Here is a 25,585-nt window from a genome sequence, read left to right as displayed (position 1 = left end):
TGGGACATTCCATGATTCTAAGTGAATTCACTCAGTAATTACTATTTATATAGCGTGATTACTATTTATACAACAATAATGCCACTCACTCCAAGGGATGGCAAGCAGCAACTGCAGTTTTTGTATTAACTTGTCATTAAGAAGGGTGCTCATCTAGAGGCAGAGAGCAGAGATTCCTGGTGCTTTCCCTGGCTCTGTGGCAGGGACCCTGCATCAGGCTTTGGCTGCTCACTACCCTTTCCTTACCTCCAGTTTCCACATGTAATAGATGTGTTTAGTACATTCTTCACAAGGCAGGTGCCAGGCTTCCACTCCTGAAGCACTCTGGGGGTTGCACAAGAGGTAAATAAGAGCAGTGTTGGTAATGAAAATATGCCATTAATACATTTCCAATAAAAAACTACAAGCGGCATTTAAGCTGCAATCTGTTATCAATAATTTTATTACTGCAGTTACTGCGGTCTAATAAAAAAAGCACTTTCTCTTCTTTATTGGGTAAGTGCCAAAACGTTTATCCTTTATTCTCTGGCCATTAACCTTTATTCTGTAGCCATTAGCTTAGCTATTTGTGTAACAGTCTGTTGAGTAACATTCAAGTAGGAATTTGTATTCAATCCATTATTTACTCTGAAACCCAAAAAAGAATAGCTTCTTATGCCCATATTGTTTATCCATATTAAATCTCGTTAAATGCTGTGTGCTAGTGATGATAAGTCTTATAGAAGGTGGATTTTTCTTACTGTGAATAATTTTCTGGCATACAAATAAAACTGTAATTAACCAAACAATATTTGGAAAACAAAGCTTGAAACGGCTAGCTGAAAAAAAAAGATATTTCTCACGATATGTGCAAAATTGGTAATAATTAAATTTCAGAAGTTTATCCTTTTTGTGGATCAGTTTCTGCCTTGCATCTTTGTGAACTCCACTGTGCTAGAATAAGCCTTGATATTCTCCATTGAGGATTGAGATTTTTGGGTCATGAAGTCTGACATCCCTCCATCCTTTCTGTCTTACTGGAGTTGGGAAGAAAAGGGAACCCAATGGGAAATAAGTTAAATAATCAAAATGCCTGTTTTTCTTTGAGGGATTTGCCTGCTAGCTTTCAGCCATTTCTGGCAATCCATCTGAAACCGCTACTTCTGGCTTGTAAGTGGCTTTTAGGGTCCTGCTTTCTGAGCACATCTTTTAAATTGAGCTCAGCAGCCTTAGTGAGAGGAGGTAAAGCAGGAGAATGAAACTGTTGATTCCTGTCCATCAGGTGAACATGGGAGAAATCATGCCTTTCTTATTAGGCTGTAGTGCATCTCAACCTCACTGAACCCTATTTTTCTGCCTCCAGACAAAAGCATTAGTCTTCTGGCTGGAGAGTGACATTCAGTAAAAGCCTTTCAAGGTCTTCCCATAAACTCTTGCAATGAAGAGGTAGTAGAAGCAGTATTTTTAATGATGAGGAAGGTCAGTTTACCCCACGTGTGCTCTGCTGCTGTACACATACACGAGGCTCTTTGGGTGTTTTTGGTCCTGATGAGCTAGCAGGAAATTCTAAGGAATTCATTTAATGGTTGGATTTTTTTTTTTTTTTCCCCCCCTCTCCTTTCTGCTCATTAGGAACTGGAAGCTGCTCTTCACGGGGATGATGTGGAGTTTATCAGCGACCTGATCGCTTGCCTTCTTCAAGGTTGCTATCAGCGCAGAGACATCACGTGAGTAACCTCTCTCTATGGCTTAAGCACTTTGCAAGGGGAGCTAATTAACACGGTGGCAGGGATGTTTCACGGCTTTGGAGTGATGACATGGCAGTGATCAGCAGCCACCAGCAATCAGGCCAGATGCTTCACCGAGTGGAAGGGAATTCCAGTTCTCTTGGGTTGAGTTGTAGGCTTTTAATTGTACAGACCCGTTAAGCAAACTCCTTTGTTCGTGCAAGATCGTGTTTGATGCTCTGCTGTAGCACTAGTGCACACAGGGAACATTCACATCTGCTGTTATGTTCTGCACTCTGTTTGGTCAAATTAGTGATATTAAGTCATCACATATGTTTTCAACATTTGTATGTATTGCATAGCGTGAAACTTGCTGCTCTGCACACACCTCACTTGCATGAAAGATCCCATTGCTTTACGTAGGGACAGCTATGATTATTGTCTTAGAAATAAAAGGAGTATTGGAATCACTTCCTGAGCTGCAGGATGTTGGAAAGTGATTTGACATGTTCTGTTCAAGTTTTGACATGCAGAGACACTTTGTTAGTGTCCACTAAAGCAGCCTCCCAAATGGAGACATCTGCAGAGCATCGTTCTTTAGAGGACTGCCACTCGCACAGCAAAACGTGCTTCCAGTGATAGCAAAGGCTTGTTGCAACGTGTTTCATTTGTTCTTTTGTGCATCATGTTAATAGCAAAGCATAATTGTGGGGACAAAGACAGCTTGGCAACACATGCAGTTGCTTGGAAGCAATCCTGCTCCCTAAGATCCCCCCGTTGTGGAGAGGCTTAGGCCGGTGCATAGGCATAACCATAGGTGTTTGCATTGAAAGCTTTATTTCTCATTAACTGATTGTGTTCAACAAAATTTATATAGTTTATTTATATATACATATGCCACTTAATTAAGTTCTCTTTCATTGCTGCATAGACATTCAGCATCAGTGGGTATCAGGACCTGAACCAGGCAGCTGCACTGCATTTACTATCTCCAAATGAAACTGTGATGAGAAGATTGATTGTAAAGGGCTTGCTGTCATGTGTATCTGCTTCATCAAAGCCACAGAGCAATATATACCTGCTTGTAAATATGCAGCAAGTTTATTTCCTCATACCAAAGCCATCAGAAAGTAGTGGCCGAAGTGTTTTGCCCACCTGAACCAGCTTACCCTTGTAGCAGCAGTGGAAGATTTGTCTTTCATAAAATTTATAAATTCCACATTGTGAGGTTCTCCAAAACTCTCCAGATCTGAGTGTCCACTTAGTGATTGCACTGTGTAATTGCCTCCCCATTTGCAACTCTTTTAACTAAGAAAATTCAGGGATGAATCCTGGGTGAGTCGCTGGACACTGGCAAGTTGTCTGTCTGTCTGTCATCCAAACAAACAAACCAAACACCTCACCCAAACAATCTTGCTGGGGTGCCTGAAGGAGATTCTGCAGCCTCCTGTAATAAAGGGGTTACCTCATGAGCATGGGGATAATGACGAAAGAAATTTCTGCAGAGGAGATGGGGAAGAGGGCACAACAGGAGCAGTGAGCTGGGAATGGCTCAAGGGATAGATCAGGAAACCTGCCTGAAGCTGCTGGGATGTTAGAGAGGTGAGCTCTGAAGCACTGCAGAGGAAACAATGGGGGAGGCTGCCTGGAAACCAGAGGGAAAGATGCTGTATGCAGAGAGATGTCATGAAGGAAGAAGCATTTAGATGTAGTCTAAATATGAAAATCTGTAGATAAATAAAAACAAAAGTGATGGCTTGGATACACTTCTCAGAAACAAACTTGCCACACTGTTTCACACTTAAAAGCAATGGTGGAATCCAAAAACCTGAAATTCTCCATGTTCCTTACACATTTCCTTGCAACACCTTTTTCCCCTCTAACCCCAGTTCAAGAGCCATAGGTCTTGGCTGATACACAGCTTCCCTTCTGTACCTTGTTTTTCTGCAATTAGTGGTAAGAAGCTGAGCCTCTAATTAATTTTTTGACTGCTCAGCAGCCAAAGCCATGCAAATGTAAGGGGCAGGATTTGTGTGGAGTTTAGACTTGGCTTTTCACACTAGTCCAGGACTCCATATTCCTCTGTTGCAGATAGATAAGAGGTATCTGTCATGGGTGGGAAAAATCAGCAGTGTCACAGATCATCCTGGTGATGTTACTGCAGCATCTCTCCTGACATTTGTGCCCTGCATCCTCGTGCTGAGGCTGTGAGTTGTTACTATCAAAGCTGTAAACTTTTGTTCCCTGTTAAACCTCAGAGAGAAAGGCAAGAGCTTGTTCTCATGCTTGTTCTCAGGCTGGGGCACTGCAGCTCAAGCACAGGATGCTTCATAAAACCTCAGTTTGCTTACCTCTCTGAGGGGTTTTGAGCTTTAATTAGTTTTGTATCGGGTCTTAACATCTTTGATGGCCAAAATGTTATCTGCCTATGCTTTCTCACAGTCTGTCTGGGAGCAGCTTGCAGGTCTTGTCACATCTGTTTTGATGGTGAGCAGGACTTGCTGCAGAGCTGGGCTGCCTGGCTTTAATCATGCATCATAGAGGGGTATAAAACTGTCACATACCTTTGCTAATTATAATGTGCTCTCAAGTAATTTTGGAAGTGGCTGAGAGCCCTTCTAATGCTCATTTTAACATCCTTTAGTTTGATTTGCTTTCCATTCTTTGAAATAAAAAAAAAGATATTAATATTTTTGTAGGCTTCTATGATGCTTGGTTTTGAAGCAGCGCAACTTTGCCTTGATTTTGATATTCTTGATATTTAAAAAAAAAGAAGAATCACATACAAGAGACTGCTTTTTAGCCTGCCTGATGGCTAAGGAGCATAGTCTGGTAATGTAAGACTTTTTTTGAGTTATGGATATCTGTGTTTAGTTACAGAGACTGCTTAATGGGATGCTATGTGATCTTCTCCAAAGTCTTATTTATCATAACCTATCATAGCTGTTAGGAACACTCCACTGACCTGGTTCTTGCTGTGTCAAGTACTGTAGAAGTACAGAACAAAAACCAGTTGCCTGCATTTCTGCATCTTTAGCAATGACTCTGTAGCTGTCCTTACCTGGCACCAGGTAGTTTGAGCACTTGGCCAGGAGAGTTTCTCCTCTTTTTATTCTGAGCCAAAGTACTCATGTGTCATGATCTGCAGCTTTTGTTGTTTTATAAATACCCCTCACAGTATCCATATACCATCTGTACCATCTGTATGTGACTGCTAAGGGTGCAAGAGGTATCTAAGGCATGGTTTGGTTTGATGCCAGTGAGATTGCCCACAGGTTTTTCCTGCTCCCAGCTTTTTTGCACAGGTCTTCAAATGTCTTTGTTTTCTTTTCATTGCTTCAAAAGGCAAATTCCCAGAAAAACTCTTATTAGAATTTGGGGGTGGCAAAAAAAAAAAATAAATTAAGTGGTTTGAAAAAATCCTGGTGCTTGCTTCAGATTCTCTGTGATATAAATTGGGTAGCTGCACAGTCCCTAGGGGCTGCCACTTTAATTCCAGCAGGAAATGTGACTTGATGACTTGTATGAAGACAGGAAGATCAGAGCTTCAGCTAACGGCAGCGGCCGCAGCAGGAGCCTTCTGCAGCTGTTTTTAAGTAAGAAATGATGGTGTGACATGGATGTGTACACTCAACTAAAATATTCCAGAAAAGCTCCTGCTGTTTAGCTTTTCTTTGGGTGAAACTCATTCTCCATGTTATGTTATTGCACTTTTGCTGTTTTTTCTAATGTGGTGGCATAAAAAGTTTCAGTAACTTTATTGTATTTCTTATTGGGAGGTATTTTGCATGCTGCTACTTTGTCTCAAAAAACATCTTCCCTGCTTTTTCTTATTTTTTCAACATGCACAAAGGCCAGAATGTGAGGAGGAAGAAAAACAGTATCTCTTGCTTTTTTTTTTCCTATGCCCCATGAGATTCTTTTCTTTTTTTTACACCTCAGGGGATTGGTCCATCTGTATAACTGAAAACTCTTATTGACTTCTGTGCCACCAGAGGGGATTTGCTTCCTTAGGAACCACAATTGTTTTTTTTCTTGTTATTTCTTCCCTAATGCATTGGAATCTTTTTCTTCCCAAGGAAATCTATTGTTTTTGCACCCACCTTAAGCTCTTTTGGGATCCCTAAACTATCCTTGCAGTCTTTGGCTTGTAGTTTGCACCTGGTTTGTTCTAATAAAGATAATAAGAGGATATTCCTTAACTCCCCTTCCCCACAACTGTTTGAATTATTTCCTTCCTATCCTTAGTGGTGGCATTGAGAAGCACTCCCAGTATGGCATCTGAAGAGCTGTATTTCCTACTTGCTGAGTTGCTGGTCAAGAGCACTGTGTCTGTGCTGTGTATTTTCTAACACTTGTTCTGTAATCACTTATTTGAGCTTTCATCAGAAAGAGAGAGAGAGAATTGGAAATTTTAACCTGCTGAGGAACAATAGCTGTTTCTGAGGACTGTGTTTAATAGCTCTTGTGCTTCTTCCTTCTGCTTTGTCACTTTTCATCCAACCTTGTCCTTTATTCTGCATGGACTGTGTCCTTACAGGTACTTTGGGTGTTACTCCAGGTCTCATATTTTGGTGAAAGAGACCTCAGTAAAATGTTTAACATCTTGAAATCACCCTTGTGCACGTGCCTATATGAGTCCTGCCAGAACTGCTGTTCATCAGTCTGGCCTAGGGGATAAAGTGGCAGGTCAACAGGAATAGCTGGAAAACCAGTGCTGAGATTTCATTCTCATGGATACTGGGTGACCTAGGCTGTGGGAAGAGCTAAGCCAAGGTCCTAAGACTGAGCTGAATGAATTCACCACTTCAGTCCATGCCATAACCTCTGGGGCAGCCAGCCTGAGCTCAATCACAGCAGACCTGGTGCCCCCCACCTTTGGGAAGAGTTTTAGCAGCCAGCACTTGCTGTTGTGCCGCTGACCTTGGTTATAACAACTGCTTCCACGGCCCAGCCACAAAGCACCTCACTAACTCAGAATCATATTCATGAATGCCAAGTGAATATCAACAAGATCAGCATTATTTACAGTCTGACTTTTAACAAGTGCTGCCTTGCATACATCATGGATATTGGTGGATGGCCTCTGGAATCAACCCGGTATCGTCGGCACGGGAGATACCGTGAGGGGGGCAAGGGAGATGAAGTGGCTGCATTGCTCATCTTGAATCTAATTTTAATATTTATTATAGTAATAGCCAAGCCATGCAAGGTGAGCCTTTTAAAGGGTAAAAAGTGAAAATGAAGCAGCTGGCAGGTGTTGGCAAAGGAAGGATGAGATTACAGCAGTAAAATAACACGGTCATTCAGAGATTAATGAGAAGCACAGTGGGATAAAATTATAGAGTTGAAATATAACTAAAGCTGAGTAAATGTCTTTGATTCTCAGATGGATAAAATGAATCTTTAAAGAAGAATTTGAAGAAAAGTTGGTAGCATGTTCTGGAAGTGCTATTCCATGGATGTGGTGGAGAATAAGGACTGAAAAGAGTGGAAGAAAAAGAGGAAAAGCTGTGCTGTTATTGTCAGGGCAGATGGATGAGAGACAAACAGATTGGATTGCTGGGGAGAGGGAGTTATGCAAAACATTGACAGGGAGGAATAGGTGGCTAAACTTCAAAGGAAGAATAGAGAACAGTCAGCAAAGGGTCTTGGAGACTGCAGTGATGTCATCATGCCAGTGTCAGAGCATGAAATATGAAAGGGACAGCTGTATTTATAACTTCTTGGTGTTGCAAACCAAGTACTCTGCTAGTAGGAGGAAGAAAGCAATGATGAAAAAAGAAACTGAGAAGGCAAGTGAAAATATCTTCTCCTTTCAAGGAAGAAGGCAAAGAATTGTGGAGAGAGACAGATGGGGTGTGGAAGTTCACCCGATGTGAAACCTTTGCCCTCACTTCTGAGGCTTCAAGTGATGCTCCAAAACACTGGTGCAGGATTTTTGCTCCAGCACAGTTGGTTTCACAGGCAGCTTCCTTGCACCTCATCCAAGTTCAGAAACCAATGTTAAGTGCAAGGGTGAGTATTGGAGAAGATGTGAAGTAAATTTTTTGGAGCCTTTTAGCCTCAGTGGGGCTGATGAACAGCTGGAATAGCTGCTGGCCAGCTGCTAGGCCACTGTAATAATGTGTGTGTGTCATGTCAGCCTCTGTTCTAAGTCACCTATGCTTTTACTTTTTCTCCCATTTTACTTTTGATCCTTTCTTAGCTTCTTCCTGGCTCACCCAATGTAGTGGTTTAAACTTCAGAGAAAACAAGATGAAAGACCTGTTTTGAAACAAATCCCAAAAGGGACTTCTTTAGGACCTATTTATCTATAAAAACTTGGGTTTATCCACGGTCTCCAGAAAGTTATAATGTGTGGGGCTGGTTCTAAGAAATGAATTTGCAAAGCTTATTTGCTTCAAGGCAACCCCAGGCTAGGTATTTTGTGCCTCACAGGGGACTCTTTTCTGAGACATTAAGTGTATTTTTCTATGAGCAGCAAGGCACATAAGGGCTTGTTTCATTCGGGTTTCTGCTGTGATACATGCATGTGTCCTATTTCCCCATCATCATCAAGACAATAACTCCAGCTTCTTCCCCCACAGCGCTCATCATCACTGTAATACCCTGAGGTCCTCTCTGCAGCCCCCAAACAATCAGAAGTGCTTATGGCACAGCAATACTGTTGTCTTGCCTTGTGGCAATGAATTGGGAGCATGCTTTCTGTTGATGGGCACTAGGAATGAACAATGCAGCATTAAGCTGGCTTCACTTGTTCTTCAAGGATCCAGGAATGAATAGTAAGTAATGATCCTCTTCCAGTCTGAATGTGGAGCGGGGTAAGCCCCATTCCTATTTGCTCCTTCAGAGTATAGGAGATGTATTTGGCTCTTTTGTAAGTTAATCAGCTCCAGCTCCCAAGGAGCTTCTCCTCAAAAAGAATCAAATAACAGCAGTAGAAAGAAAGAAGCATGTGGATTAAAATTGCCAAGTACATATTGAAGCCTGGCTAGATGCAGGTGAAGGTCACTGATGGGAGGAATGAATTGGCATTGTAGAACAAGCAAAGCCCTTGCTGTTCAATCACAAGGTGAGATTTGGGCTGTAAGTACATTCTTTTATTCAGGACCCTCTAGAAGAGTGTGTTCATCCCTCCTGAGAGAGACAGGAGTGTGGCTTGATCTTCATTTCATCACATCCAGAGTGGCTTCTTTTTGGGGCATACCCTGTGTGGTTTGTCATCGAGGTCACACAGAACAGGACACTAAACAAGGGGCAAAAAAATCCATGCTTTAAAAATCGAAAGGGTGCACATGAAGCGACGTGTGGCAACAGCGAGGGGGTGCAGCAGTGCCTCATTTGTCTGTGTGGCCATCAGCACATCCCTGCCCTTTTCCACATCAGAGCAGTATGTGCTGGCTGTGCAGGAACCAAAGTGTCCCTCAGCAGAACCCCCTCAAAGCAGTGACCAGCATCCTGCATCTTGCCAGGCCTCTCAGCCCCCAGCAGTGTTACCCAAATCCCCCCCAGTCATCTTCCCCAAAGGAACTTGTTCATTCCTTTTTGAGCACTCAGACAGATCTCTCTCTTTTTTTCTGTTTTTTTTTTTGTTTTTTTTTTCCCCCTATCAAACAACCTGTAACTAGTTCTTGGGTTAGTTAATGGTTCTAACACTGGTTCTTTTTGTTTTCTGGTTTGATCCTTCAAGAGATTGCCCTTTGTTATTCAAAGCTGAAGGTACTTGACACAGAAGCAATGCAGAAGCCCCCAGGCTTCAGATGCTGTCCTGGCTGTGTGGTCCTTTTAATTCCCATGCTCTCCTCGGTGTCTGATAAGCCTTGGGGAAGAAATAGGAAGAGGAAAGAATGCAGCACTCCGAATTCCTGAGGAGTGCTGGGAGACATCCATCCCTGTGGGGACTGGAGGATGTTCGCCTGCTGACCAGGGCCTTTCAGATTCAGCATTTCATGCTGCCAGGGCACCCTCCTGCCTTTGACTTTCTTTACAAAGCTGACAAAAATCTGGCTTCCAATCTGTCTGTTAGGGAGAAATGGATCTTGCTTTGCTAAGTTGTTTGCAGAAATGTCCAGGTCAGGTGGTTTTGGGTTCAGGCCCAGGAATTGCTTTTTGAGCTCTAAAACAGACCCTAGGAACTGCTGTCATGGATTTACTGTACTGCCCTGTGGAGAAGCCAGGTTCTTTCTTTTCGTGTCACATCCAAAAAGTGGCACAATTTACTGATACCCTTAAGTCTGCTGGTGTCATCCAGCCTGCTGACGTGCCTGTAAAATCCAGTTTGGCATCAGCATGGCTTAATCTTCCCTTGGTGATCTTAAGCTTCACCAGGGAACCAACTGTACTCCACAGGTCAGAGCATTGTTCCTTCAGTCATACTCTGCACCTCTGTCTTGTGCACCAGGACCATCGACATCAGAAGCTATCATGAGAACATCTCTTTGCCATTATCTTCCCAGAGTTTGTGATGTGCCTTTAGCACACAGCCTGGTGTTGGCTCTGAGACTCAGGACCTCTCTTCTGCCTCCTGCCATTCTGCCTTGGCCGCTGGTCTAGTCACTCACTTTCTGATTTTGAACATGACAGAGTTCTCTGTAGCTTAGGGTCTTGGGAGATCCTTGTCTCTTGTTCTGAACATGCTCTGAGGGAAAAATTCGTATTTCCAGTCTAGCTGTGGTGATAGATCTCGTTGGATAGGGAAGTGTTGGGCTCCAGCTCCCCTCAGCTCTCCCAGCCTATTCACTAGCATGCCAGGGAATTCATTGCTTAATGAAAGCCATTTTCCCTGGCCTTCCTGGGCCAAGATCAATGTCATCACATAGCAGGAGATGGCCTACACTTAGACATCTCCCTCTGTGTTCTTGTGGAGGCACAGCTTGACAGCAAAGCCTTTTAGGTGTAGGAGGCATTCTCAGTTCTGTTGTTGATCTATCATAGGTGGTTGTGTGAGGTAACTTCTTCCCTTGGTCCTTTGCACCTCAGATCTAAAATGTGATGGCACCAGAACTGGAACCACCCTGTTCTAGTACCTGCTGTGCTTCCCTTGCTGAGGAATCTTTCATAACTGATGTTGCCTCTTTCTTGGGCTCCCTTGGCTCAACAGATTCCTCAAGGCAGGAAAAGAGTAGCTGATCCTCCTGGGGACACTCAACTTGTCTCCTCTTTGGTTGCTGACCTGTTCAGTGTAACCCCCACCAAAAAGGCAGAAACCTCTTTACTTCCTGACAGACATTGGAGTTTTCTTCCCATTCAGGCAGGATGTCTGACCAACCATCTCACCAGGAGTTTTCTGGAAGCTCCTGTATATTTCCAGCTGCACGGTGTTTTACAACTCGAGGAACTGAGGTCTCTATTTTCAGTCCTTCCTCCATGCTGGAGCTGTAGTGCAAGTTTCAACATGATGCTTGAAAATGCATGTCAGTGACTGATTACAGAGCTGTTTTCCTCTCAGAGTTTAAAGCTACACATGGGCTGTATATCACATTGAATGCAACTGATTTTTTTACTGCACCCTTTGACTAATGGTTTCAGGGTAGTACCCTGAAGGTAAAATTGAATAAACTGTGAAGTACAGAGTATCTGTAACTGTGGGGTTAGTGCATCAGCAAAGCTGGGCAGGTGTGTTTAAACACATGTTTGGTGTGAACGTGGTCACCCTGAGTCAAAAACAACAATGCCCATGGAAAATAGCATCATCACTCTTAATTTATTGTATTTATGCAGGTGAAATTAAGGGACAAGGCAGTTTTTAAAACTGTCTCAAATTGTCGTCTTCTTTTTATGCATTTGAGGTAAATAATCCTTTCTGGTCATCTAATGCTACATTAATTCATGTTTTCACAAATATATATAGTAATACAATTTGCTCAACATGGTGATGTTTCAGGATCTTTGAGGAGAATTCTTCTCCCCCTGTTTTAATCCAGTTATCCAACTCATTGATTTGTCATTATCGGTTTTCACTCAAATTGCAGCATCAGTAGTGGGGGATGGAGTTCCTGCTTCTCTGTCCAAAACCCTCCATATAGTGAGAGCACAAGTGGAGATTGTGCAGAGACTCACTGAGTTTGAAGGAGAGGTTGAGCTAGCATTGAAAGACAAATAAATTTTATTTTAGTCCCCTTAATATTCCCTGAATCTGTCTGGGCGGCGTATGTATCCTCCTGCTTATCCCCTCTGCCCCCAGGGTTTTCTCTTCCTGTGGTACCATGTACCTTCAAGTGTTGTTTGGGATGCTTCTGGCTGCTCTGATTTCATTGATACTCATATTCCTATTTCTTCCTTTCCCTAATCAAGCAACAAAAACATAGAAGCAGCCCTTGCTCCTCCTACCTAAAAAACATATGCAGGCCCCTGCACCCAGCATGCATCTGGTTAACAATATGTGTCTTCTTCATCCTCCAAGAACTGGAGGCTTGGCAAATCCAATCCCTTTTTCCTCCAACGTTTCACATCTTCACACCAATCTCTTTCTTTCCCTGGCTCACTTGGCCGTGTGGGCTGCTTGGTCTCTTGGGGTGGGGAGATGGATGCTGGGCATCTGCTCACTCCTTCCTCGTGTTCTGCTGGGGAGGGAGAGGGAGAAAACAGCAGGGCAGATAAGGGCAGTGAGGAGCAGCTTCAGGTTGTGTTTCCTTCACCTAAAATTACTTTCACCTTCTCACACAGAAGGAGAAACAACAATGTCTCTGTTGCCTCCCTGTACTTGGAGGTGTTAGAGGCAGGGCCACAGCACAAAACACTTGTGGTCTCTCCTGCTGATCCTGGGGATGGTGATGAAAACAGAGCAACCCTGGCTCACAGAAGGGTGCTTGGAGCCCCTGCAAGCAGGGATATGACAGGACAGTTCAAAGTAACAGGTATGTGTGATTTCTCCTGCCAGTGCTGCCTTTCTCTCACACAGCCCAATTAACAGGGGTCACAGAGCACTGATTAGCTGCCTTGGCGTTTTGTGAACATAAAGCAGTGAAAAATCCAGGGTGAATGAGGGGAAAAAGATCAAATAGACACTTATCTCAGCACTCCTGCCTGTCCCTGGCATTTGCCAGCCTAAGGAGAGAGCCTTTCCAGAAGAGACCAAGGCAGGACAGTGCTGTATCTGTGCTGATATCTCTGCTGCTTTTCTGCCTTTTCTCAGCAAAATATCAAACAAGGCACCCCCAGCAGCTGTGTCATTCATAGGGTTGTTGGTAGATAAGAGCCAAATCACCAGAGAAACGTGGGCCACAGGCAGCTGGGGAAGATCAGAGCGTGCCCTTTTGCCACACTGGGGTGTGAGATGGCTTCAGTTCCTCCTGGATATGGAAAAAGGGGTGGCAGGCAGCTCAGGGGAGGTAAAAGGGCATCTCCATCTACTTTAAGACTTGCTGAGCATGGTCTAGTAATGCTAAAGAGCCCAAGCCAGAAACTTTCACGGTAGCTCAGGCTGTGGCTGGGGTGAGAAATGCAGTCCTGGAATGTTCCTGAAGGGTGGGCAGCTGTGGTGACCTCGTGCCTTCCCCTCTCTTGCTTCATACCCCCCTTTTTTGGGGGGGTAGCAAAGCAACGCTCCCACTTCAGCTGTCATAGCCAGGTTAAGTGGCTGCACTTGCTTCTGTCAAGCCAACACATGCTCCTGTGGTGTGATCCCTTATTAGAGCAGACAGCCCACATCAGCTCTCCATTCTCCCTGCCTCCCCAGAGACACTGCCTCGCTCCAGAGCTGTTCCTATTCTGCTTCTCTGTGGGATGCAGCATGTCTGCCAGCTCCCCTTCCAGCTTCCCCAGGTTTGATTGCATGGAAGATCGCTCAGGGGAGGATGGAGGAAGACGAGGAGTGTTCTCAGAGCTGCTGACAGCCATGGGTTTTCATAGATGATTTTTTCCCTCTCCTAAAGACGAATGCTTTCGGAGTTCAGGTGGGAAGTGCACCATGTAAATCCAACCATGTGAATTAGATCCAACCATGTAAATTAGATTTCTTTAGCAGGCTTGTACCACTGTTCTGCTGGTGAACCTCCTGTCCTAGCTTAGTGTTACCATGTTGGAGGAAAGGTCCAGAACCCTGATGTCTTCTCTAAGCATCTCTTCAGCATATTCTCACCATGGTCTCCGCTACATTTGAGTTACGAAGTCAGTTATGGGATAGACAGATGAGGAGCAGGGAACAGGAATTGCTAAGGTGCTGAAGTTTCTCTGCTGTCCTTTACTTTTGTGGAAGACACAGGTGTATCTTTCATGGGTGGGGAAGCCTCCACTTGCTCACATTTCAGACTTCCAAATCCAGGAATTAGGCCAGACTGTTTTAGGAAAGAGATGCTGCTACTTAACATTTGCTAACTAGGTAATCTTTTGTCCTTCTGTTTTGAAACAAAACAATGGTTCTCAGGTAGAAAGGTTGTGTTCCCATGTTCAGCAATGGTGAAGACAAATGTCCTTGTGTGTAGACCCCACTGCCATCCACCTGCTTGACTCTTCAGATGTCTTTCTCTTCCCTTACCTGATGGCCACACAGGTAAGCCACAGAATTACTGAGGGTTGGGCAATGTCTGCATTCAAAAAACAAGTTCTAGCTTGCTGTGGAGGACAAAAGGCAGACCTCTACATGCCTTGTGATGGTGTTGTGCTTCAGCAATCCCTGTTGTCTTTACAACCCTAGGAGGAGAAACTTCACTCTGGATGTCTGATCAATGTAATTTGAATTTTTTTCTTCCCTACTTTGTGATCTCATTCAGGGTTCTTTAATGTCAGCTGGACTCCTCTTGTTCACAGCCACTGGTATCTCCAGGCATGATTCAAGACAGGCACTGAAGAGCAGGATGTGTCTGAGTGTTTGTTTCCTTCATCTCAAGAGCTCTGGTGGGTTTGGACCTTGCTGAAGCCTGTCACAAGTGGTAACTCCACACAAGTGGTGTGGAGTTACTGCTCCCTCCAGACTGTCCTTGGCTGGGATTTTTGAAGTCTGTCTCCATCAGTGGCACTGCTAAATGTGGCTGTTAAAGCCACATGGGTTTCCTACATCTTCAGCTTGGTCATTTTACTGTGCTGCAGGGAAGCGTTCTGTGGAGAGACCCTTCAGGGTTGTCCTTGGGCAGTCTGGTCACCCTGATGACAATCTGGCCCATGGTCTGAGCAAGATGTGCTCCCTGTTGGCTTGCAAACCTTCTGTGCCAGCTGCACACACAGGCCTTGGAAGGATTCCTCTCCAAGGATGGAGTAGTATCCCTTTCCCCCTGTATCATACTTGGCTTACTTTCTCAGTAGGGGAAATTGAAGGTGAAGTACAAGCTGGTCCATAAAGCTTCCTCCCCCACCTCAGATAAGAAAGCTCATTAATACAGTAAAAAAAAGGTCTCCATTGTTACATGAGAGCTCAAGGTCAGGCTGGTAGTAGTAACTCATATTGCTTCTAAGGTCAGCCTAAGCTTTCTCTTTCTGACAAGCCACGATAGATTGATCATGGGGGCCCTTACATTATTTTTTTTCTTCTGAAATAGGCTTTGCTTCTCCTGACCCTCTTAATGATGTTTGACTGAGGTCATCCCAGCAAACCCTGAATCCTTCCCATTACCTTCCAGAGGGCTTGCCTTTGTGCCAAAGCATTGTATGCTTGTTAAGAATTAAGCTTTCCTGATCTCTGCTGTAGCAAAGAAGCTGTCTTCATTGGAGAGGCGAGAAATATCTTGAATGCCATCTGTCAGTTAATGCTCTCATTAACACCTGAGTGACTCCCAACACCAAGCTGGTGCCTTTTTGCCAATTCAGAACTTAAAAGGTGCCAGCCCATAAGGTGAAATATCTTCAGTCCATAAAATTAATTCCACTATAAAACGTCTGTTCTGATAAGCCCTTGATTTTTGTTGTTGTTTCTTTTAACTAGAGAGATCATGGAGGCAAAGCCAGTTCTCTTGTGTGCTGTGAATTAGGTGCCCAAGAAGTCTCTTTTCATTTAGTACTGAGAACCTCCTAAAAGTGACACTTGTGCTGGGTGACTGAATGTATCTGAGTCTTTTTCAGCTTTTAAAGCCTTTACCAGACAGAAGTATCACCTCTATTATTTCCCTTGCTGGCTAACTCTGTAATAGGAACTTCAAAAATAATTACATTTATGTTTAAATGGTCTTTGGTAGAAAGGCTGAGCTCTCCCAGTCTTCTTTTCTATGTTCCTTCCACATACAGCTCTTGGACAGGAGTTGGAAGAGGGCTGTTGTTCCTGCTCTCTGTCATCCTCTGGTTGTGTCAGGGTTCTTGGTGGTAATCTCAAGAACAATATACTGTCTGGGATTAGATGCAGGTCAGACTTGCCTTTTTCCAGCAGTTTTAGCTCAAGAGCATGCCAGTATTTACTCTTCCATTGCATTTTGTAAATTAGATGAAACAAGAGACTTAAAACACTGTCAACATGATAGATATTCTAGCTAGTGGGTCCAGGCAATTACATGGCATCTAAACTTTCAGAAGGCTTATTTGTGTGTGCCAGCAGCATCCAAACATCATTGGTAAATTTTTTGTCTCCCATATTTCAACTCCTTACCCTGATGTTTCCTTTAATCCAATATTTGCTCGCATAGGACCAGAGATTTTGTGAGGGGTGGGTTTTAGAGTTTTGTTTTTTTAGAGATGTGGGGGCGGGGAGGGCTTGTAAAAAAAATTGGCAGCAGTAGACCAGATAGAGCAATGTGCTGTGACAGTAATTCCACACTTGGGCCATGGCATGCTGCCTGCAGGAAGCGCAGATTGACACGGGGACTCTCTTACTGAATCAGTGTTTGGTTTAGCTTTTGTTTGTTTGGCTTGATTTTGTTTACGGTTTTCCAGCCAAGATTTGATTTACTTTGGAGTCTTTAAAACTAAAAAGCACAAGTGACTCCGCTTCCTTTGGGCATGAGGATAAAAAAAATATAAGTGTGTGTGTCTGTACACATAATTCCAGCCTCAGTTTGCTCAGAAGGAATTTCACATTGAGTTTGCTCCTGCAAGGTCCCTGTGGGGCTGGGGTCTCTAGGTGCAGCTGTTCCCTGCCAAGCATGCACACCAGAAGCTCCAACCAAATTTTTCCATGTATCCTGTCAGCTCTGTGAAATCCTCACCCTCTCTCTCCTCCTGAGGTCTCCAGAGGAGCCCCTCTAGGAAGCCGGGCACGGTGAGGAGCGCGGTGGCCAAGCTGCTTTTTTCTGACAGCAGAGCGTGACCCCACGCGGTAAAAGCCTGGGTGGTGGGAAGGGTGCCTCTCCTTTGAGCAGGGGAAAACACTGGGATCACCAGGAGAGGGGGGAGGAGGAGGAGGAGTCCTCAGCTCCCCTCTTTGAGAAAGCTCCCTCTTTGGGAGGCAGCCGGGCAGCAGATGGCCGGGCTGCGGCGCTGAGCTGTCAGGGGTGGATCATTTCTCTGGCTGTTCTGGGCGCTGAGACCCATGGTGGAGAGGAGCCCCTCCCTCAACTTGCTCCATCTTCTTTATGCCCTGATTTTTTTGCAGCTGCTACTAAAGATCACAGGCAACTTGAGCTGCAGCCTCAGTGGTGCTCTGGTGGATTGTCTGAGGCTGTTCCTCCCCTTTGACACAGATGTGCTAGGTCGTGTCCTTCCCTGTGCCCCAGATTTCCCTTTGTATATGCAACATACCATTAAAACTTTCGACCACAGTTGCAATTCAGCTTTGACCTCCTTTCTAATCTTTGCAAAAAAAGATAGGGACCTCTGACAACAACCCTTCAGCTTCAGAGTGTAACCAGGGATAAGAGTAAGAATTGCACTGGGCTCTTGAAAAATCATCTGCACCCATGTGGGGTGTACCACATAGATATGAATGTTCCATTCCACCAGTGCCCCACTACAGCTATCCAAATTGCTTTGCACATCAGGGGGCAACTGCAAAGCAAGGGATGTTCTGACAAGTGAGGGAAAGTTTATCTCAGCTTTATGAAATATTAATGGTGCTAGTCAAGTTGGCATGGGAGAAGTTTTAGAAGTTTTAGTACCTTTTCTAATGTTATAGCTGGTTTCTGTGGTGCTTTTCCTTGGTTAGTGAGCTGTGTGGAAGATGCCCATGCGATGCTTCAGGAAGTGGTTGAGATGTGGTGAGAGTCACGGCCCGTGCTCTCACACTTTTCTTGTCAATTCTTTCTAAGACTCCCAATTTACTTTTGGAAGAGGGTTGGTTTTCCTTTGGATACATGCCCTGAGACAGAATGTGCCCATGTACCAGCTCAGCCTCCCTGGGTTGTAGAGTTCAACCTCCAGTTTGTAGAGAAAAGGACATGACTGAACTAACACTGCCTCCCCTTGCTGAGTGCTTTTACACGTCTCAGTGATGCCGAGAACCTCTGGAGAAGAGATACATCTGTCTCCTCAGCTCAGTGATTTCCTTCCTGCCTTCTTCCCACTTACAAAAGAGGTTTTGGAGGTTCTCAGCTGCAGCAGAGACTTTGTAGGACTTTCAAGTGTATTCTGTCCTATTACTGAGCTTGAAAGAAAGGTATTTTTAACAGACTGTTTCCAGGTAATTCCGTTCTTGGATCCAGTCTCTCTGATTCTTGGGTTTGAATTTTACAGGTAATTCTAAAGTTCCAAGTTATTCCTGATCTGCACAGGGAAGAACCCCAAGGGCAGGGTTCTTATGGATTGCTGTCCTCCCTGTAGATTTTCTTCTCCAAACCAAGAGAGCTGTTTCAGAAACTTTTTCAAAGGGAAACATAAGAGATGGGATAAGTGAAACAAACTCTTAGGTGTGGTAGCCCAGGGTGAAGATGAGCACATTACATTTGTCTGGAGAAAAGAGGTCAGTTCCCATTTAGAGGGAAAATATAAATTGGGTAAGATTGAGAGTGATTGGGAATGCCTTGAGACATCTGTTTCCCATCTCTGGTTCTCATTTCTATCCTTATTCAAAGCGACAAATGCACAGTAGCTGTCTTTGAAAATTGATGGGGGTAGGAACTCAAAAGTACTCTTAAGAACAGAGCTTGTACTGCACTGAACACCGGGTGGATGGCGGAAATTTCTAGTGTTAGCCACTTATGTGAAAGTCAAACTAAGACCAAATTGGTTAAATCAACAGAGCCAATCCCTAGGGGCAAGGAGAGTTAGATAGGCAAAGATTTCAAATGATCTTCTGGAATTAAATGGCTTCCTGGATCAGTTTTCTTTGAGAGCAGCCAAAATGATAGAGGAAGATAAGTGAACTCATGCAAGTGGTAAAAGCATCTGTCTGGTCCATGCCTTCCTGCTTTTTTTTTTAGGTAGGAAAAAAAAAAATAGGAGTAGATAAAACCCTTTTACTTTTGTGGTTTCTTCCTGGCAATCCTTTTCATCCACTAGTTATTCAGGATCCTATGGAAACTGCACTTTCAGTCCATTTTATTGGAAATAGCCAGAAACTCTGTATCAGATTTGATGAAATAATTTTCTGCCTTGAGCTCTGGCAGAGTTGAAGAACTGAACTTGGGGGGCTGAAAAATCCTCTCTGAGAGCTTACAGTCATTTACCTTCTGCTTCTGGGTTAAGCATCCAAATACAAGTGATGCTTTACTGATTTCAGGAGAAGATGTTCTCATCACTATTTCTGTTCTGGAAGACAATCAAACCTTTTCCCTTTTCCCTTTTCCCTTTTCCCTTTTCCCTTTTCCCTTTTCCCTTTTCCCTTTTCCCTTTTCCCTTTTCCCTTTTCCCTTTTCCCTTTTCCCTTTTCCCTTTTCCCTTTTCCCTTTTCCCTTTTCCCTTTTCCCTTTTCCCTTTTCCCTTTTCCCTTTTCCCTTTTCCCTTTTCCCTTTTCCTTTCCCTTTCCCTTCCCTTTTCATAGATGTACTGAATATCTCTCTTTAAAGAAGGATGTTTGCTGTAGTTTCCACCCTAAAATTACCACTTGAGGCAGTTCTGAGGCATTTCATAAAATGTCAGCCAGTCCTCCCTTTCTGACTGAACTTTGTCAGCGTTTAGGGGGCTGTTTCAGGTGGAATTTGTCTGATTGCTGATATTAGTGAAACAACAGTACTTGGGAACTCTGATGTGTCATGCAGATGGAGCAAACTCCAGGCTGCAGAGGGCACTTAGGTCCAGGTACACTCAAGCATCTGTTGTTAAATACAAGCAGAGGGCTGGTAAGTGGTGCAGTGAGAGGAGATAGCTCTCCTCTGAGGTCAGCTTGCATTTGACGTCAGAAAGAAGCAGGCTGGTGAGGAGCGATCTGCAGGGTGATCTGCACTTCTCTCTACTCAAGGAGGAAGGGAAATGCTGCCAGGTGGACATGGCTTGAGGCATCTGTTCCTTCATTCTCACAGTCCAGTCATGGTCCTTGCAAAGAAGTCCGGTCTTTACCCAGTGTGTGAAGACCCCTGTCTAATAGCTAACTTCTTGTTGACTTTTAATGATCTTTCTTCAGCTGGATCACACTCCTCCACCTCTTTGTTAAAATATAATGGCTTTTGTAGAAGTTAGCAATTTCTCAGGGAAATGCAATTCTGTAGTGCTGGCACCATTCCATTAATCATATAGAGTAATCTGCTTGTGCCAAAAACCTATCAAGTGGAGCTGCCTTTTTGAGAGCTGGTGGGAATGTGTACCCAGTGGTGTTCTTGCTGGCATATGGACTTCCCGTGTGTGCAAGAATGGCTGGGGCATGGGGGGGTCCCCTTTTGCTGTGCTCAGGGTACACAGCTCGAGCAGGCTGAGCAAGCCTGGCAACTCTCAGGACTCAAAGTCATATGGGCAGATCTTCAGAAAGTTTTATGTTTAGGGACATGGCTCCTTTTCATTCCTTCCCCTGACATTTTGAGCATTCATAATAAAGGCTTAAGTCTTATTGAAATGTAGACAGGAGTTCTTTTAGCCTTAAGCTCCATCAGTGGTCTTATATGTGTCAGATGGGGACATTCAGTGCTGGATGAGGGTAAGAAATATCTGCTTCCTTGGGTTTTATGATGAACTGCTGGCAGCAAAAGTAGGACTTAACATGACCCAGCTAGAAAATGAAAAAGATCATTTTAACAGTAATGTTTATGAAGAGCTTGAGTGTTCAGCTTGGTCATCTGGGAGGAGTACAGAGGGGGGAGTCCTCTGCACTGACTCCTTTTTGGGAGGTGCACTCCTGCTGGGGATGAGCCTTGTTGTGTGGCAGCGTCCAAGCCACGTGTGTGACGTGGGCTGTGCTGATGTCCTGCCAGAGCCAGCAGTGGAGGGACAGGCAGAAAGTGGCAGCACCTTTGGGAATGGAGGGAGAGACCAGGGACCATGACAGGAAACAGCAGCAAAGTGGGGAGGAAGTGATCAGCTATGCGAAGTCTCAAGCCACTGAACCAGGGCATGGAAAACTTCACAAGTAGAGAGGAGCAGGGCTTGGCAATGAAAGATGTGAGGGGCGAAGGGAAATCTGGAGAAAACGGTCTCCACATCAAATGGGAAGAGTTGGAAGGGGACCAGACTCATAAATTTTGTTGCCTCTCATTTTGGTAAAGAGTGGCTGTTGGTGCTGGCACAAGGCACTGCCCATTGGGATAGAAAGGGGATGAGTTGCTGCCACGTTCAGCTCATTCTGCTTAGAAAGAATTAACAATCTGTGTATAAAAAGCTGTCTGTGTATAACATGACATCCTGTGGTGTTGCAATGAGATTGCTGTGTTTTGGGAATGTGAGTGATGGAGCTGCACCAAACCATAGCTGAGCAAGTTTTCCTTCAGGTGTTCTCTGTCTCTGCGTTGTGTTTGTTGCAGTTGCTTGGTGCACCAGGTGTTTCTGGACACAGCAAACCACAGTAAACGTGTGCAACCTTTTCTTCCATGGTTAGATCCCAGACGTTTCACAGCTACCTGGAGGACATCATCAACTACCGCTGGGAGCTGGAGGAAGGGAAACCCAACCCCCTGCGGGAGTGCACCTTCCAGGAGCTGCCCCTGCGCACGCGCGTGGAGATCCTGCACCGCCTCTGTGATTACCGCCTCGATGCTGACGATGTCTTCGACCTCCTCAAGGTGCTTTGGGCAGCAGGGATCAGGGAGGCTGTGTGGCCACACCAGCTGGGCCAGATCAGAATATTCCTGGGATGAGAATGGGTCACAGTTCCCTTTGCCCTCCTCTGCCTTGCACTGGCCTGCTCAGGACATGGCCCCTTGTCCTGTGTGGGTGTATTCGTAACATGTGGGTCGCCAAGGAAATGGGCTTCACTGGCTACTCCTTCTGAAAAGAGTGAATTTGGAGATGCTTTAGTGGTAATGGCAGGGCTGTGAGAGCTGAGACTGCTGCCTTGCTGAGGGATGCTGTGAGATGAAAGGATGGGGATGAAGTATACTGGGGGAGCTGGGGGAGGGTAGCGGGGGGGAGGAGGGAGCTTCTCAGGGCTGTGCGTGACTGTCGCCAGCACTAATTAGACCTTCCCTGTCAGGAGCACCAGAGATGAAATGTTAAAACGAGAGAGGCCATTCAAATTAGAGATGCCAATCTAAATCCCTCCCCGGCCAGAGAGCAAACCTCGCCTTCCCCCTGGAGTAACATTTTCCCAGCTCGGCCTGGAGGAGCAGCTGTACTGCTGCTGTGGCGTGGTGGGAGGGAAGGAGGGAGGGAGGGAGGTGTTTACTACAGAGGGGTGTCATCATGTTTTGTGTGACAATGTGGCCGCTTTTCAACTTGTCACCGTCTGGCGGGGGGCTCCCGGTGGGCGCAGGGCTTGGACGCCGACAGCCTCCGCGTGGAGCCGCTGGGCGAGGACAGCAGCGGCGCCCTGTACTGGTACTTCTACGGCACGCGGATGTACAAGGAGGAGCCGGTGCAGGGCAAACCCAACGGAGAGCTGGCTCCAGACAGGTAACAGCACTCAGCACCCCCCTCCCGTGTCTGGGTGCAGGGGCTCGGGGGCTCCGCCTGACTGCTGTTGTGCCGGGGGGAGCGGGGCCTGGAGAGGGGCAGCGCGGGCGGGACGGAGTTGCCAAGCAGGCTGGGAGCTGCGCATTGTGTCACCCGCAGCCTTTGTGGCACCGGCAGAGCCTGCTGTGGCAGCGATGCCGCCTGCCCCAGCGCATTCCCGCCTGTCTGCCCCGCTCGCCGTGCCGTGCCGTGCCGGCGGCTCCCAGATCAGGCTCCCAGCCAGCGGGAATCCCTCCTCTCCCCTCCCCGTCCCGTTGCTGCTGGGATTTAATCCCTCCTTTGCTTGGGCTCCTAGCAGCTGTTGCGATTTCCGTGCCCTTCTCCCATCCTGCCAGCCTCGGTTCCCTTGCTTGGGGGATATTTCATGGTGGTTTTGCCGTTTTTCAGGGGATGTGGGGGGCAGACGAACACCCCAAACGTTCCTGGGAAAACAGGCAAGAGACGAGGGCGACCTCCAAAGCGGAAAAAACTACTGGAGGAAAATTTGCTGAGGTATGGAAGGGTTCTTCCTACAACAGAGGTAAAATACATACATTCCCAGAGGGAAGTACAGTGTATTTCTGGGGTTCCCCCAATAAATATGAATATACCATGAAGCCATAATTTCAGTGTAACTCAGAAGTGAAGCAAGCTCAGACTTGGTGGATGCTTTGATCGCTCTCCAAAGCAAATTCTGACTGAGCTGGAAGTTTGGTGAAACAGTGGGCATCGCTCTTCTAACCACCTGACTTCAAATGCAGTTCCACCGTGCAGTGCTAGGGAATTTGCTCCTGATAAAGAATACTTTCATTGTGTGGCTTGAAGCCAGAAATCCTGGCCACTTGAGTCCATATAGATTTTGGGATGCTTCCCATAAGAACTGAGATGCTGTACTTGCCAAACTTCATCCTGCACCCTTCACTTACAAAAACTTTATGGAGCTATGATAAATATATATTTGAAAATAGATATCAAACGTGTGCTCTGCAGTGGTTTTTTTTCATGGTTTTGCTCTGCAGTGAATAATTGTTGTGTTCCCTATTCTTCTCCTCAGAAACAGCTGCATTTCAGTGATGTGAAGTAATATACTTATTGTATCACTCCTTCTCTTTTTTGGTAGGGAGAAGGCAGAAGAAAACTTGCTTATCCACGAGACTCAGATAAGAAATGGTAAAGAGATTTTGCAGTATCAGGGTTTGATACCACCAGCTAATAAGGCTCTTAAATTATCAAAACCCAGAGAGATGCCTGAGAGACAACCCAGCCTTTCTCAGGAGAGTCTTTCTGCTGGTGGTTGGGGCCAAGCTTGGAAGGAGGGGTTTGTGTTACAGACAGCCTGGCAGCTGGGGGCCTGGGCACCTGCAGGCTTCCTATTTTATCATGGCTGAGTTTGGGATGAAGAAAATTCACTAGAATTCAAGAGCTCACCTAAAAAAAGCAGGCTGTGAATGGTCCTCAGTCTTCCAGGGGTGAGGTAAAAACAGCCCTCTTGTTAGCAGGTGTGTTTTTTCAGATGGGGAAGAGAGTGGAGTCAATGATGCCAAGATAGGGAAGGAAGAACCTTTCTTATCCTCTCACTTTTCCTTCCTCGTGGCCATTGGGTGGCTGAGAGTGGCAAACGATGTCTTGGGGGTACCCAGCTAAGGGTTAACGAGGCAAAAAGCGAGTTAGCAAGATGATGTGAAAGCGAGTTCAAGGGAGCTGGGACTCATTTGTCATACATGTGTATCCACTGGCTTCCACAAAACCCAGGGACTCAGCCTGCCTGTTGCCTCACAATAAAAGGCAAGGGTGGCATTGTCTTTCCCATGCCTCCTTCCCTTTGCCCTTTGTCTTCAGATTTCCTGGCGGCTACTCCGGCTGCTCCGGAGCCTGGCGGCAGAGCCGGAGCGATGCGCGTGAAGCGCCGGGGGTTTTATCAGATCATTGTCTTCCAGCAAATTGTGTCACTTCAGCTGCAGAGTAATCTGCTGGCACAAAGCAGTGCCTTAGTCCTGTTTGCTATTGAAATGAGTTGTCTGTAAGCAGCTGGCAAGGGAATGAGAACCAAGGATGCAGGGTTTGGGGATGCAGGTAAGCTCTCCCTGCTGCAGGTGGGCGAGGGATGGCTTTGTGTAGCCGGAGCAGGAGAACCAGCACATGGCTGGACTTTTGCTGTCTCAATTACCAGTCCCCAGTGCATTCACAGAGCTGAAACTGTGCCACTGCACACCAGGCACCTGACAGAGGGCAGGGGCTGGAGGGAGCCTGCAGCTTTCCAGTCTTCCTAGGATAACCTGACAGCTTGCATGATGGAGCCTCTCGCAGCTCAGCTCCACAAAGGGCCCAGAGTCAGGTTCAGGTTTACTTCTTTGTATTTTTCATTTGTTAGTTTGCTTGAAAATGTGGTGAGAAGGTGTATGACATCTGCCAGTGGTTCTGATGACCATTGCTTGCTTTCTGGGAGCCAGTGATTAGCCCTAGAAAAGTCTAGAAGGAGCTGAGAATCCCTCAGCCTGAAGGTGTTTGATCCAAGACTTTCCCCACTCCAAAAAAAATACCCAAAAAGACCACAACCTTTTTCTGCTTAGAGAGCATCCTGAGGAAAAAGCATACAAGTTGCAAGCCATGAGGCTTCCCTGCTCTGTGTAAACATTTGTGGAGCAGGAACCACATTCCCCATCTCCAGGTGGGTGTTCCAACCACAATGCAAGAGAGCCCTTCCTTCACAATTAATATTCAAATGTTTCACACAAGGTGGAACAGCTCTCAAAGTGTCTTGGTGGTTGGGACATGCTTCAGAGCAGTGGGTGATCTGCTTCAATCCCTCTCTGGATCGAGCAAGGATGGGATGTGAACTTTTGGAACTTCCCCCTCATCTGGCAGCCTGATGAACCCTGTCCCGCGCTTCCTCTTCTACTCTTTCAAGTGCCTGCAAACAAAATGTTTCATTTGCAGGGAGCAAGAGGATTTTTTTTCACTGCAGAAATGGTTTGCAGTGATTAAAAAAAAAAAAAACCAACCCAAGGAAAAAAAAAAACCCTCTTATTTCAAATTACATTATTTTTTGATGGCTTTATTCTACTGCCAGA

The 25,585-nt window shown here is 45.5% G+C and overlaps 1 protein-coding gene across 2 annotated transcripts in view; it reads left to right on the top strand.

Moving 5' to 3' along the window:
* LOC131586140 (chromatin remodeling regulator CECR2) overlaps positions 1-25,585 on the top strand; it is a 99,110-nt gene that overhangs the window by 47,829 nt on the left and 25,696 nt on the right. For both annotated transcript variants that reach the window (XM_058852948.1, XM_058852947.1), the window contains exons 2-6: positions 1,612-1,706; positions 21,463-21,646; positions 22,336-22,475; positions 22,923-23,027; positions 23,635-23,684. In XM_058852948.1, coding sequence (XP_058708931.1) covers positions 1,612-1,706; positions 21,463-21,646; positions 22,336-22,475; positions 22,923-23,027; positions 23,635-23,684 — 574 coding nt within the window. The remainder of the gene's footprint in view (positions 1-1,611; positions 1,707-21,462; positions 21,647-22,335; positions 22,476-22,922; positions 23,028-23,634; positions 23,685-25,585) is intronic.

The sequence above is a fragment of the Poecile atricapillus genome, chromosome 18 (genome assembly GCF_030490865.1).
Source record: "Poecile atricapillus isolate bPoeAtr1 chromosome 18, bPoeAtr1.hap1, whole genome shotgun sequence".
Taxonomy (NCBI): Eukaryota; Metazoa; Chordata; class Aves; order Passeriformes; family Paridae; genus Poecile; species Poecile atricapillus.
This window is presented reverse-complemented; position numbering and strand designations above follow the sequence as displayed.